General features: G+C 29.9%; 1 protein-coding gene across 1 annotated transcript; it reads left to right on the forward strand.

The window, feature by feature from the left end:
- The first annotated feature begins 6,831 nt into the window (after window positions 1–6,831).
- LOC108345000 (pectate lyase) lies at window positions 6,832–9,510 on the forward strand. Its single transcript, XM_017583549.2, has 3 exons — window positions 6,832–6,982; window positions 8,166–8,906; window positions 9,012–9,510. Exons 1-3 carry the CDS (start codon window positions 6,870–6,872, stop codon window positions 9,370–9,372), a joined length of 1,215 nt encoding a protein of 404 aa, XP_017439038.1. The 5' UTR covers window positions 6,832–6,869; the 3' UTR covers window positions 9,373–9,510.
- The last annotated feature ends 4,495 nt before the right edge of the window (window positions 9,511–14,005 follow it).

Raw genomic sequence — 14,005 nt, forward strand, 5'->3', positions numbered from 1 at the left:
ACCGAGTCTATGGAGACCCTTAGACGTCGGGATCATGCAGTAACCGACGTCTATAAAGACGTCGAACCTGTTTGAGTCCAATGTTTGTTTAACGTCACTCACAAAAACATCGATTCTGGAGCTGACATTAAAAAACCAAAATAATAGACGTTAAATACCCTTTTGCACTATTATTGAGATAAAAACATTGGCAATATTTGTGAGAACAAAAACTTCCTAAGTTCTCAACTCGGGTGAGAAACAAGAAAGATTGTTTTGATATACCTAATAATTTCATATCATTTAGAAATTCAAACTAATGATTTGAAATATATCTTTCTCCTTTTACCTTTTTAAGTGTATTTAAGAAAGAAAACTGTAATAAAAGTTTTAGTTTCTAAAACATTATATGTTTTAGAGTATGAAACTCCTATTATAATTTTATCTTTAAAAATATTTTCAAAAAAATTAAAAAAAAGTTATATTTAAATTATTTTTAATCTCGATTTTGAATATTTACAAACAAAAAAGAAATACATAAAATTTTGTAACATCTAAAACCTGCTTAGACCACTCCATTGTTTTGAGTACTTTTAAAGTATATTCAAATATCAAACCAATAGTACCTATATTAAATTATAATACTTATTTATAAGAAAATGTGCACTGTATTATGAAGTATAGTCAAACCAATTTATTCTTGTAAATTTTTAAAAAGTGCTGCGAAATATTCTTCTGTCACTCTATCTTGTCTGATCATATATGTGGGAATCGATTTTCTTATTAAAATTTATAAAGCCTCTTATGTTACTATTTTTTCATAGTAATTTAGATCATATATATATATATATATATATATATATATATATATATATATATATATATATGAGATTGATAATAAATATTAATATTTCTATAAATTTCTCTCACAATTTATCGTGAAAAAAACATGCATTATTTATTTGGTTTATGTTTTTGTCTTCGAAGTTTCCACATAATGAATAGTGATTGCTAGAAATGATCATGTGCTCGGCTTCACTTTTCTAATTTATTCTTCACCAACCTCCAACCTCTTTCTGACCTGAAATATTCCTGACCAGTTAATGGTTGTATGCAAGTATGTTTTCTCTATAGTTTAGAAATTCATAAATTTTGATATTTTTAATTAAATTTATACCAATTTTTTATTGAGTATTCTAAATATATTTTAGTTGTTTTAAGCATCTTTTTTTCAATTTTTAATAAAATGATATAGTTATTATTTTCGTTTTTTCTCCAACTCAGTATTTAACATGTTTTCCTCTTCTTCAATTTTCTTCAACTAATTTTTTTCTTCTCTAAAATGAGTTGATCTACAAGTTAAAGGAAATTGAAAAAAGAAAAAATAATTTGATTAACAAACATGTAAGTAGTGTATTTTATGCTAAAAATACAGAAGGAAAATATGGGTACTTGGAGGAATTTATTCATAAGAACTTTTGTGAAAGAAAATAAGAAAAATAGGAAATTGATTTTTTTTATAAATTAAAATTATTTTATAAAAATTCTCTTATATGTTTTACTTTTACATTTTTATCTTTAAATTTAGATTAACTTTTGAAGAAAACAATATCATTTTTTTATATTTTTCTATTCTGGAAATAATTTTTTGGCAAATTTGTCCAGATAAACCGTAATTAGTGTGAATATGATTCGCAATTGATAACCATGCAAGTCAAATCTTTAACGATCTTAGAGATAAAATAGTAAAACAAACATTCTATTTTTTTCAAATACAACAAGAACTAAAAAATAATTCTCAATTTTGAAATCGATAGAAAACGTGTCACAAATTAGATACACTAAAAGTAAATTAAGGGTTCTAGTCTCTTACTATATTGAAAAAAAATATTATTTGGTTTTTGAGTTGTAGCAAAAATATAGAGATAAAAATTGAACTAAATTTTTATGTGAATTAAATCAACGTTTTAAAATATTAGGAAGGACTACAAGACATTTTACGCTCATAATCAAATTTCACGTTTTTTTAAGCAAATTATTCTTTCCTACCATTCATCATTGTGACGTGTGAAACATTGGTAAGTCAAATGTGTTCCGCAGTCAGTGGAAAAAAGTAAACAGCATAATGGTGAGCAATGGAAAATGTGAGTTTTGGCTAATGTTGCTGCTTCCATGACTTGGTCTGCCAAATATATGATAATTTATTAGAAAAAAACATTAAAACAAAAGCATTATGATATTCATGAATGTCCATAACTAATAATTATTATGGAGGTGAGAAAAATATATTTAAATTAAACATATTTTTTTAGCCTTTTGAGAAGAAATGATATAATTTTTAATTAAAAAATTTAAAACAATAAATTTAAGAGTCTCTTTAGAAGTAGCAAAATGGACCATTGTATTGAGTCTACAAAGGAAGAGGTTTTATGGGTTATACAAACACCAATAACATCTGAGCCAACTATATAAGGAATGAACAACACTCTTCATCCAAAAACTTAAAGTAATGAGTTAATTGGTTTTTCATCTTTATATACTGTTCTACTTTCTCATTTCTATCCAATGTGAAACTTAGACTTACACTTGAATTCCCAAGAGACTGGTCTCGTATCACTTAACATGCAAAGAAGATTAAACATTAGTTTGCAAGAAATTTAAAACACTGTTAAAACGCCATTTCTAAAATTTTCCTATTTGAACAAAATAATTGGAAGTCATTATCCACTCATAGTTGACAAACTTCTCTTCCTTTCATATTTGTATTCACCACTATTATAAAATAATTACATATTCCTTAATCATCATCAACACTAACCCCTATTTCACTCTTAGAAAATAAAAATAAAAATTGACAATGAATTTAGAAAATCAAAATTCTTTATTCCTACTAAAATCCGCCCGTAACAAGTGAGTCCATGGTTATGTATATATGTGCTTAAATTAGGGCATCACTTAGTCAACAACAGCCATGATAATAAAGTAGGGTTGAGAAAATATGTCCCAATAATAGAAAGTGGCAAAATCAATTGGAATTGGTTGTTCGATTGGCCCAAGATAAAGGAACTGTTGCCCAACCAGCACACAGACAGGATAAAGTTAGGGTTGTTTAATTATGTGTACCATGTGTACTGCCTATTCTTTTCATTTCAGTTTCTACTGCTTCGATCACGCCAAAAAGTAAAATCTCTTTGCTCTCAATACAAAATAAAACCATTTATAATTATTTTAATTTTATCATCTATTTATTTTATTCAATTTACTCAAAAAAAAGTGTCAATTATATAACAATATGGCGTTTTCAAGGTTCAATCAAATTTCTCTTTTATTGAAAAAATACAGTAATGTTATATTTTTATGATTGAAATTCAAATTGCTACTTTTAGAATTAAACTGTCCATATTTGATTATTAATGATTTTATTAATAGTGAAATCAACCTGAAATGTGATCAAAAGTGAGACCAAACTGATTAAAAAAAATAAATTTTCTTTCAACTTTGTTTCACCATATAACAATGTATGATTTTTTATATTTTTTAAAAAAATGTTGCGGAAAGATTAGCTTTTGTTAAGCTTGAGACGACTCCCGTCATCTCCAGCTTGAGGGAGACTACTGCAATTTCGTTTGGGATCATTTTTGGAATTTTTCTCTATCTTTTTATATTGAGTATTAAGTTTATATTTCATTTTCTATTTTTTTATATGTATTTAAATTGTTTCGACTTTTTGATTCTAATATGTTTAACTTAACTTTCAATCGAGATGGACTCGTTTGGTTCAATAGATTTGAGTCGACCTCTTATTTAAGTCGACTTAGATATTGACATGAGTTAGTGGATCGACCTTTGTTTATATGGATTCATGTCAACATCTGAACCAAATTGACTTGTCTCGACCTTAGATCATAATTGACTCGACTCAACCTTTGATTTGGATTAACTTGATTTGATTATTTAACTAGGTTAACCTTTGATCTAGACCAACTTGACTTCGAACTAACTCAAATTAACCTTAGGTTGCTGACTCTATTTAACCTTCAAACTAGGCCAACTCTACTTGACCTTTGAACCAAGTCAACTCTACTAGACCTTCAGTCCGATAGCTTGACTCGATTCTTTAGCTTAATTGACTTGAATTGACTTTCAGCTCCAATTGATTGGGCTTAACCTTTGATCCGGTTTAGGTCGACTTAATTCTTTAACCTAACTGATTTCATTCAACCTTTGGTCAGGCTATCTCATCTCGATCTTCAGCCTAAGGCCAATTCAACTGGATATTTATTGAAGTTGGCTTGGCTTGACCTTTGGTCTGGGCCTACTTGACTCAACTTTTGGCATAGTCTAGCTCGATTTCATTCTGTCTTGACTAACTTAGTCCGACTTCAAGCTCCAACTATCTTAACTCAATCTTCATTTTGGACCAACTCAACTTGACCTTCGATTTAACTTATGCCTACCCATTTTTTTTGTTAATTTTAATTTTAAAATATACATTTTTATTATGAAATTTTATCTTAGAAGAAATAAATTCAATTGCTTTATAAAAAAAAATAAAATGGAAATTAAGATATTTTAATTACTCGATCTAAACAGAATATTTAAAAAATTGAAAAGAATATGATAACAAAAATTTAAATATTATATTTTATATTTTTTAAAATGGTTGAAATCCCTTGTGTAAATACGCAGTGATAGATAATAAAATATGTTTCATTCTTATTCTCATCCTCTTCGTTATAGTTTTGTTATTATGACAATATTATACTGATTTTATATTTTAAATTATATTAATAAGAATTAATATATCACAAAAATATATTTAAAATGCGGACATCACAAAGCATATAGTAGAAAATCTGAATTCATTCATAAGAATGATGCATATACCAAGTAATACTATTGAAGACAAAGAAAGAATGCAATGTGAACATACATTCACCCGTGTCCTAAATTTTTAATTTTTATTTGATTCAATTTAATATTTTAATTTTTTAAAATAAATTAGACCATTTTCGTTAAATTAATATTAAATTTTTGTTAGAATTTATACATTAAATAATTTTATTTATAAAATAAAATTAATTTAAATATTTGTATTATCTAAGTGAAAAGATTTAATGTATAAGTTTTAATGGAAATCTAAGACCAATCTAATAAAAAAGCCCTAATTGAATAAGTTTTAAAAACTAAAAAATTAAATTAAACTAAATAAAAATTAAGAATCTAATTAAATTTTTCATAAGATTTAGCAGGAAAAAAAAGAATTTTAAGCCATGTTTTATAAGAAACTTTCATTAAAATAAGATAAAAGTTTAAAAATGAATAATAAAATACTGTACAAAGTTTTAAGATGAGTCTTAAGAAGAAAATTCATATTTTTTTAACACCAATTCCAGACATGCGATGCATTATTAGTTCTTATAAATTCTCATAAATAGAAAGCAAAAACCTATAAAAAGATATAAAATTATATTATTTAATATTTTTATATTATTTTATTTAATGTGAGCATCTTAAAGTATTTAATAAATATCCAAACCACTTAGACTCTTTTACACCATATAGAGTGTGGATGGGGTCACACAATCCCTGATTAAAATGATGAAATTGGTATAGCCAAAGCCATAATGTAGCTAAGTATGGTGTATACATGTGGATCACACCCTAATGAAACATGCCACAATTTAAGGGAAGAAGAACCGTAGAAAGGGGAGATAATAACCATATGCTGTAACAACTCCAGTCAACATAATCCAATACCATACCAATCATCGACAACAAAATTTTCAACGATAATATAAACAGTTTCTTTTATTCCAAAATTTAGGAAAAACAATATTTAAAAAATTCTTTAATTTAATCACATATTTAATTTCATCTTATTCTAAACCAAGGCTTCAACATTATACTCCCTTTAGGACAATTAGTATTGTCAAAAGAGATCACTTAACTCACGCTCATTTGACTCACCCTCATTTAACTTACCATGGATTGTTCACTCAGTGAGTCAATCTAATCTGGTTCTATTATTAATAAGTCGAAAAAATTTTAAATTCGACCGGTTAAACAGGTTGAATTAGTGACTCTTACTGACTCATTTAATTAATTTTTTTTTAATTTAATTTTTTTTCTAATTCAAATCTAAACAAATTTCAATCCAAAATAAGATTAAATTCCAAAGATAATTCAAAATGAAAAAAATATACTACAATCCAAAATCATCTTTTAAATATACTCCAAAAAAAAATACAAAACAAAATTAGATGTGTTGGCGAGCCAACCTGTCCTTACTATGGCGTAAATGAACCAGGTTCTAAGTAGACCAAATTCAAAATTGGTCCATATTAAAATTTTAATTTTTTTTCAACCCAACTCAACTCAAATTTTGGGTGGACTAGATTAGTTTATGTTAGTGGATCAACATTTTTATGACTTAGTGACTATTTAAAAGCAATTAAAATACAATGAACCAAAAAAGCAATTTAAAAAAAATGCAATTCTTGAAATGGTAATGGAAAAACAATAAATTATAATTGAGTGGGGCAGTGGCTTTCACTGTCTTCCTTATATGGTTCCTTTCCACTGAGGTCAACGAATTTGACTTTGTGGCTTCCACAGTGGAACTAATATAACGGTTTCAAACCATGTCTACTTGTACAACAACCAACGAACAAAGCGTAAAACACCTTTTACCTTAAACCTCAAATTACGATAACGAGGACCCACTTCAAAAAATTTAATCACGCCATTACTCTCGGCTTTTTTTCTTCTCTCTCTCTCTCTCTATATATTTTTATTATTATTTTTTCATTCTATAAAACTCTCAGAATTCAGCCAAAGTTCCCCACCCACTTCACCACTAAGAACTAAGAAGAAAGAGAAGAGAAATAATGGCTGCCCTTTCATGTTTCATTCTTCTTTTTGCTCTTTCTCTTCTCACACGCTCTTTTGTTTCTTCCTCTGCAGTTCCAGATCCTGAATTGGTTGTTCAAGAGGTACAAAGGTAAGACCGTTTACCTCATTTTCTGCTTCTCTTCTCAATCTGCATTTTCCTTTAGCTTCATAAATCTTCTGCTTTTAACTTCATTTTAGAAATCTCATAAATAAAAGTATCTACTTCTCTTAAGTAAATATAATTAACAGTTTAATATATGTAGTGTGAAAGTTTGACTTCCTTACACCCTTTGTTCTTAGTTTTCCCATTTAGCAAATTTAGTCATCCCTCCATTTTCTTTTTTGATGAATTTAGGTGTATAATTTTTGTTTTTTTATGAACTATGTATCCATTATTTGAAGAAAATGTTGACAATGTAGTAGAATATCATGCCTTGATTGTGATAACAAAGCAGAATCTAGTGTAGATATTTTCGCTAAACAGTATTATTTGTTAAGTTAATGGATTTCTAAAATTGTATAAATCAAAATTTAAATTTCCTAAAATATAACTGGGAGAGGAAATTCACTTTAGAAGACAAAATTCACGAAATTTAGGAAGCATAATGTCAAAACTGCAATTATAGTTATGAGGTTTTACATGTAATTTCTTACAAATTTCATTATAGTTATCATAGAGTATTCGGATACTCTAATATAGTAGTAAGAATGTTTTGGAAATAATATATATATATATATATATATATATATATTTCTATTGTCTGTATATAATTCTCTTAAAATTGTTATTATAATGTTAAAAAACTATCTCAATCACTATCATCTTATGTATTTTAATATTGATATTTCAATATATTTATATATAACTAGTTTCAATACATTTATATAATTAGTTGTTGAAATGTATTATTTTGTCTTCCTTTTCTCATTCTTTTTGTAATACAAAAATTTATTAAGGTGTGAAGATATCATTATCTCTTTTTTCTCCCTTAAAATACAATGTAAAGAGAATTTTTTTTTAATACCATATAACTGACATGGAGTATTCATAAGAAAAATAATGCTAAGACACATTATTAACCACTTAAGAACTTAATTTTAGGAATAATATACCCATTAAGAAATAAATTTTGTATTTTTAAAAGTAAAGAGAAAAGAAAAAGTAAAATAAAGTGAGTGTAAAATTTGATTGGTCTCTATCAACGTCTTCCTTAGAACAAATGCATATGAAACATTTTCCATCTAACAAAAGCATGAAAAATCCGACATTGTAACTTGTTTTGTGATTGCAGAAGCATCAATGCCTCAAGGAGAAACTTGGGTTATTTATCATGCGGAACCGGGAATCCCATCGACGACTGCTGGCGGTGCAACCCTAACTGGGAGAACAACCGCCAGAGACTAGCGGACTGCGCCATCGGGTTCGGCAAGGACGCCATCGGCGGAAGAAACGGCCGAATATACGAGGTCACAGACTCCGGCAACGACGACGCCGTGAACCCAAAGCCGGGAACCCTCCGTTACGCCGCCATACAAGACGAACCCCTGTGGATAATCTTCAAGAGGGACATGGTCATCACGCTAAAGCAAGAGCTTCTGGTGAACTCTTTCAAGACAATCGACGGCAGAGGCGCGAGCGTGCACATCGCCGGTGGGGGCTGCATCACCATACACTACGTAAGCAACGTGATCGTTCATGGGATTCACATTCACGATTGCAAGCCCACCGGGAACACCAACATCAGAGACTCGCCGGAGCACTCCGGGTTTTGGACGAAATCGGACGGAGACGGAATCTCCATCTTTAACTCGAAGCATATTTGGATCGATCATAACTCGCTGTCGAATTGTCAGGATGGGCTGATCGATGCCATTCATGGATCCACTGCCATCACCATCTCCAACAATTACATGACCCACCATGACAAGGTTATGCTTTTGGGACACAGTGATTCCTACACGCAGGACAAGAACATGCAGGTCACCATAGCCTTCAATCATTTTGGAGAAGGTCTTGTCCAAAGAATGCCAAGGTATATATGTGCCATTTGTTTACATACATTAAACAATGCAACTACTCAAGAAAAGATGATTAAACTTTGGTGACACTAACAAAAAGAATGTGACTGTTGTTGCAGATGCAGACACGGGTATTTTCATGTGGTGAACAACGACTACACACACTGGGAAATGTATGCCATTGGAGGGAGTGCGAACCCGACCATCAACAGCCAAGGAAACAGGTTTCTTGCTCCAGACATTAGGTTCAGCAAAGAGGTAACAAAGCATGAGGATGCTCCACAGAGTGAGTGGATGAGCTGGAATTGGAGATCAGAGGGTGACATGTTCTTGAATGGAGCATACTTCAGGCAATCTGGTGCTGGTGCTTCTTCCATCTATGCTAGAGCTTCAAGTCTCAGTGCAAGACCTTCTTCTCTTGTTGGATCCATGACCGTCACTGCTGGTGCACTTACCTGCAGAAAGGGAAACCGTTGCTGATGATGAACACATTATCACTTCAACTATTAGCCAACAAATTAATCAAATATAACTGCTGGGGTCCACAAACAAATTAATGTGTATTAATTTAATTCACCTTATGCTTAAATTGCTTCCCTTCAGTTACCTATATATATATATATATATATATATATATATATATATATATATATATATATATATATATATATATATATATATATATATATATATATATATATATATAAAATATATTAATAGAAATTAAGTTATACCCACTTGTTTATTTGCCTTGAGGACTTAAATACAGCCTCTGCTATTTGCTTTCCAAGTGCTTTTTCTTCGTTTTAATTGCAATTTTGATTCCTATATAGTTACCATTACTTTAATTTTTAATCCATCTAGTTAACAAAATCTTTTTTAGTTCATTTAAATATACTTTCTTTTATCTATTTTGATCTTCGTTGAAAGACTAAAATGGATTCAAATAATGTGTTGGAACGAAAAAAAAATGTATGTGTAGAAACTAAAATAAATGTTTTTAAATAAGAAAGACTAAAAAAATATAATTTTTAAATTATAGAGAAAATAATGAATAATTGCTATTTTTATCTATATATATCACTAGAATGATAGACATTAACACATATGTCTATCTATATTCTTGTGAAGTAATAAAAATTGAATATCCCAATAAAATAATGGTTATTATAATAAAAAAATAGTAAAAAAATTGTATAAACCAAAAATGTTTTGGAAATTAGTATCCCACATAGTTGAAAGATAATATTAAGTGTTTGATTTCATAACTATGGAAAAGTATATCATGAAATTTTATTCATTTTAATATTTTAAAAGATTAACCTTGAGTCAAACTTTATAATAACTCATGTTAAGGACTATATTTAAGAGACCTAGATTTTTGTTTTGTGTTTGTATTCTTAATGGTTATAATATAGTGCCCAGAAATGTGATAACATTGACAATCTTGCAGGTACAAGGGAAAGGAAAGTGTAGTAAGTGTTGGTGTAATTGAATGATCTTTTTCTGCTTTTTGATATGCACGCTTAGTTCTGCTACAAAAGTCCCATGCTTTATAATTTTTTGCTTTGGTGTTCCAGGAAGAGGCTTCTGTTTCTTCTACTCTGATTACTGCCTGACCCATCTACCCAATGGTGTCCTTCCTTCTTCTGCATGCGTAGCTGTCAAAGTGAAAGTTGGTACCAATTAACATTGAAAGAATCAACAAATCCATATAATATTCTAAAAGGTCATGGCAAATAATTAGAAGGACCACATTTAAAAAATCACTCTAGGACTCTCATTACATTAATTACTTTGTTTTGGGTGAATAAGTACATTATTCTCTTCATCTTATACATTTAATTAGCTATTTTAGGCGACAATTAAAAAATTTCAGAAAAAAAAAATAGTGTTGGAGAGACAATTAGGTATCCCAATCACTATCTCGAAGTAAACAATATCCAAAAACAATATTCATAAATTGAAGAAATTTAGATGACATAATGTAGATGTTCCACTAAGAGTTACCAAAACTTTTGCTGAAATTTATGAAAGATGTAACATTACTACATTGAAACTTAAAAAATATTAGGAATTTGTTGAAATAGATAGGTGGAGATATGCTATATACGCATGAGGAGATAAATGTGATTAAAAATATAAAACACGACAACTTCTACACAAGGCAACTAATCACAAGGTTACTGATTCAATCTTAATGGTTAAATACATAAACTAAAGGCTAGATTGGTTATCGAAGGCTATCATGAACAATACGAAGTTGATTTTTCAAATGTATTTACTTTGGTGCCAAAGGCATGATACTATCAAGTTGCTAGTTGCATTTAGTTTAGAAATTTATTAATTTTGATGCAAAATTATATTTTTTAAATGGTTTTGCTTGAAGAGGACTTCTATATCAAGCAACCTAAAGACTTCGTTGTTTTAGGCGATGAAAACAATCAATAACATTAAAAAGCTCTTTGTGGATTGAATAGACTACAAGGATTTATAATAGAATTGATAATTATCTGTCATAAGGTGTTTAAACAAAATAAGAATGAAGCTATTCTGTATGTGAATATTTCAAGCAATAAAGCGTAGTCCATTGTCTCTTTGTATGTTGATGATTTACTAGTCATTGATAATTCCAATTCTTGAGCAAATTTAAGTATGACATAGAAACTCAATTTGAAATGATTGATTTAGGAGAAATGAATTACTTTATTGGAATGTAAATACACCAAATAACGTAGGAATGTTCATTACAAAAAAAAATTATACGCTTTAGGAATATTGAAGAAGTTTCTCATGTAGAACTATGAAGGTACCTTTTGTTGTAAATGAGAAATTGTATGATAGTAGAAACTTCTATTTATAAAAGCTTAATTGTAATTTTGTTGTATCTTATAACTACTAAGACCAAACATAACAGTTTGCAAGTTTGCTAAACAACTTTATGCATTGTTCTAGTCAAGCTCATTATCATGTAGAAAATTGAGTATCGAGATACATAAGAGGAACAACTTACTATGGTCTATGGTTTTCAAAGGATTAAAGTAGATATAATTAAAGATATGTGCAAATAATGATACAACAATTTAGATGGTGAGAAGATTACCTTAGGTTATGTTCTCTCACTCATATGCCTCATTTAAACAAACTTGTACCTATAAATCTTGTGATTGGACTACCAAGCATAAAGTATGATTCTGACAGACTTTGTGATGCTTGCGAAAAGGAGAAGCAAACCAAATCTTCTTTCAAACCCAAGACAGTGATGTCTACTACTAGGCCTCTTGAATTGTTACATATGGATCTGTTTGGCTCCTCAAGGATCAAAAGTATGGGAGGAAACCTTTATGCCCTTGGCATTATTGATATTATTCTAGATATACCTGAACTTTCTTTCTTGCTGCCAAAAGTGATACTTTCAGGATATTTAAGAACTTTTCATTTATTATTCAGAATGAGAAAGATCTCAAAATTAAATCTATCAGAAGTGATCATGGTAGGGAATTTAAAAATAAGAATTTTAAGAAATGAACAGGTTATATCTCATAATTCTTTGCACTAAGGACAACTCAACAAAATAGTGTTGTTGAGGGAAAGAACAGGGCTCTTGAAGAGCTTGTTAAGACCATGCTCAATGAGAGGTCTTTGACTAAATATTTTTGGGCCAATGTTGTGAGCACAACTTGCTACGTGCTAAACAGAACCATCATTAGATCCTTGTTGAAGCTTACTCCTTACAAGTTGTTCAAAGGCATAAAACCTAATATCACTCATCTTAGAGTCTTTGGTTGCAAGTATTTTGTTTTGAACAACGGTGAAAGCAATCTTGGAAAATTTAATTCCGAAGCTGATGAAGCTATTTTTATTGGATACTCTCTGACTAGCAAAGCTTACAGGGTTGTATAATAAGAGAACTCTATGTGTTGAAGAATCTATTCATGTTGGTTTTGATGAACATGCTGATTATATTACTAACAAGATGCATCCAAGATATTGTATAAATGCAGGAGATTCTACAGGAGAAGAACCTGAGTGTGAAAAGACTTAAGAGACTCATACTTCAGATGCAATTGAAACTGCTACTGGCACCGATTCAATTAAGGAATGGAAGGCTCTCAGACACATGTAAACCAGTAACATCATTGGAGATATCTCAAAGAGTGTATCTACAAGAAGGCAACTAAAAACCAGTTCTGTATGAATGTTGCCTTTGTCTCACAAGTTGAACCCAAGAACGTAAATGATGCCTTGAATGATGAAAATTGGTTTCTAGCCATGCAAGAGGAGTTGAATCAATTCAAGCGAAACAATGTATGGGAATTGGTTCCAAGAAAGACTGCTCAACAGGTTATAAGAACCAAATGGGTCTTTCGAAATAAGATGGATGATTCCGGTGCTATAATAATAAACAAAAGTAAGGCTGGTAGTAAAAGGGTGCAGTCAAGCAGAAGGGGTTGACTATGATGAAACATTTGCTCTAATGCCTATATTAGAAGCTATAAGGATACTCCTTGCTATAACACCTTTGTTGAACTTCAAACTATACCAGATGGATGTAAAGAGTGCCTTCTTAAATGGTTACATCAAAGAGGAAGTGTTTGTGGAACAGCCCCCTAGCTTCCAGGATTTTGAGTTCCCTGACCATGTATTCAAACTAAGGAAAACATTGTATGGTCTCAAATAGGCTCCTAGATCATAGTACGAAAGGTTGAGTAAGTTTCTTCAAAAAAAGAACTTCCAAATGGGTAAACTTGACTCAACTTTATTCATTAAAAAATCTGGAGATGACTTATTATTTGTACAGATTTATGTTGATGACATTGTATTTGGTTTACTAACTCTACTTTGTGTAAGCAATTCTCTAAAAATATGAAAATGAGTTTGAGATTTCCATGATTCTAGTAACTCTACTTCCTTGGATTATAAGTGAAGCAAGAAGGTGCTGGAATTTTTATACATGAATTAAAGTACTGTGCTGACTTGTTGAAGAAGTTCAACATGAATGAGTGCAAAGAAGCAGCTACTCCTATGGCAACCAACTATTACCTGGACAAGGATGAAAAAGGTAAAGATGTAGATCAAAATTTTTATAGAGGTATGATTAGATCTCTCCTTT

The sequence above is a fragment of the Vigna angularis genome, chromosome 8 (assembly GCF_016808095.1).
Source record: "Vigna angularis cultivar LongXiaoDou No.4 chromosome 8, ASM1680809v1, whole genome shotgun sequence".
Lineage (NCBI taxonomy): Eukaryota > Viridiplantae > Streptophyta > Magnoliopsida > Fabales > Fabaceae > Vigna > Vigna angularis.

What these genes read in the sequence shown, in the direction of transcription:
- LOC108345000 (XM_017583549.2), top strand. Translation starts at nt 6,870, where the DNA reads ATGGCTGCCCTTTCATGTTTCATTCTTCTTTTTGCTCTTTCTCTTCTC. An exon ending in GTTGTTCAAGAGGTACAAAG is followed by an intron (nt 6,983 to 8,165) that starts GTAAGACCGTTT and finishes TTGTGATTGCAG; the next exon opens with AAGCATCAATGCCTCAAGGA. An exon ending in CTTGTCCAAAGAATGCCAAG is followed by an intron (nt 8,907 to 9,011) that starts GTATATATGTGC and finishes CTGTTGTTGCAG; the next exon opens with ATGCAGACACGGGTATTTTC.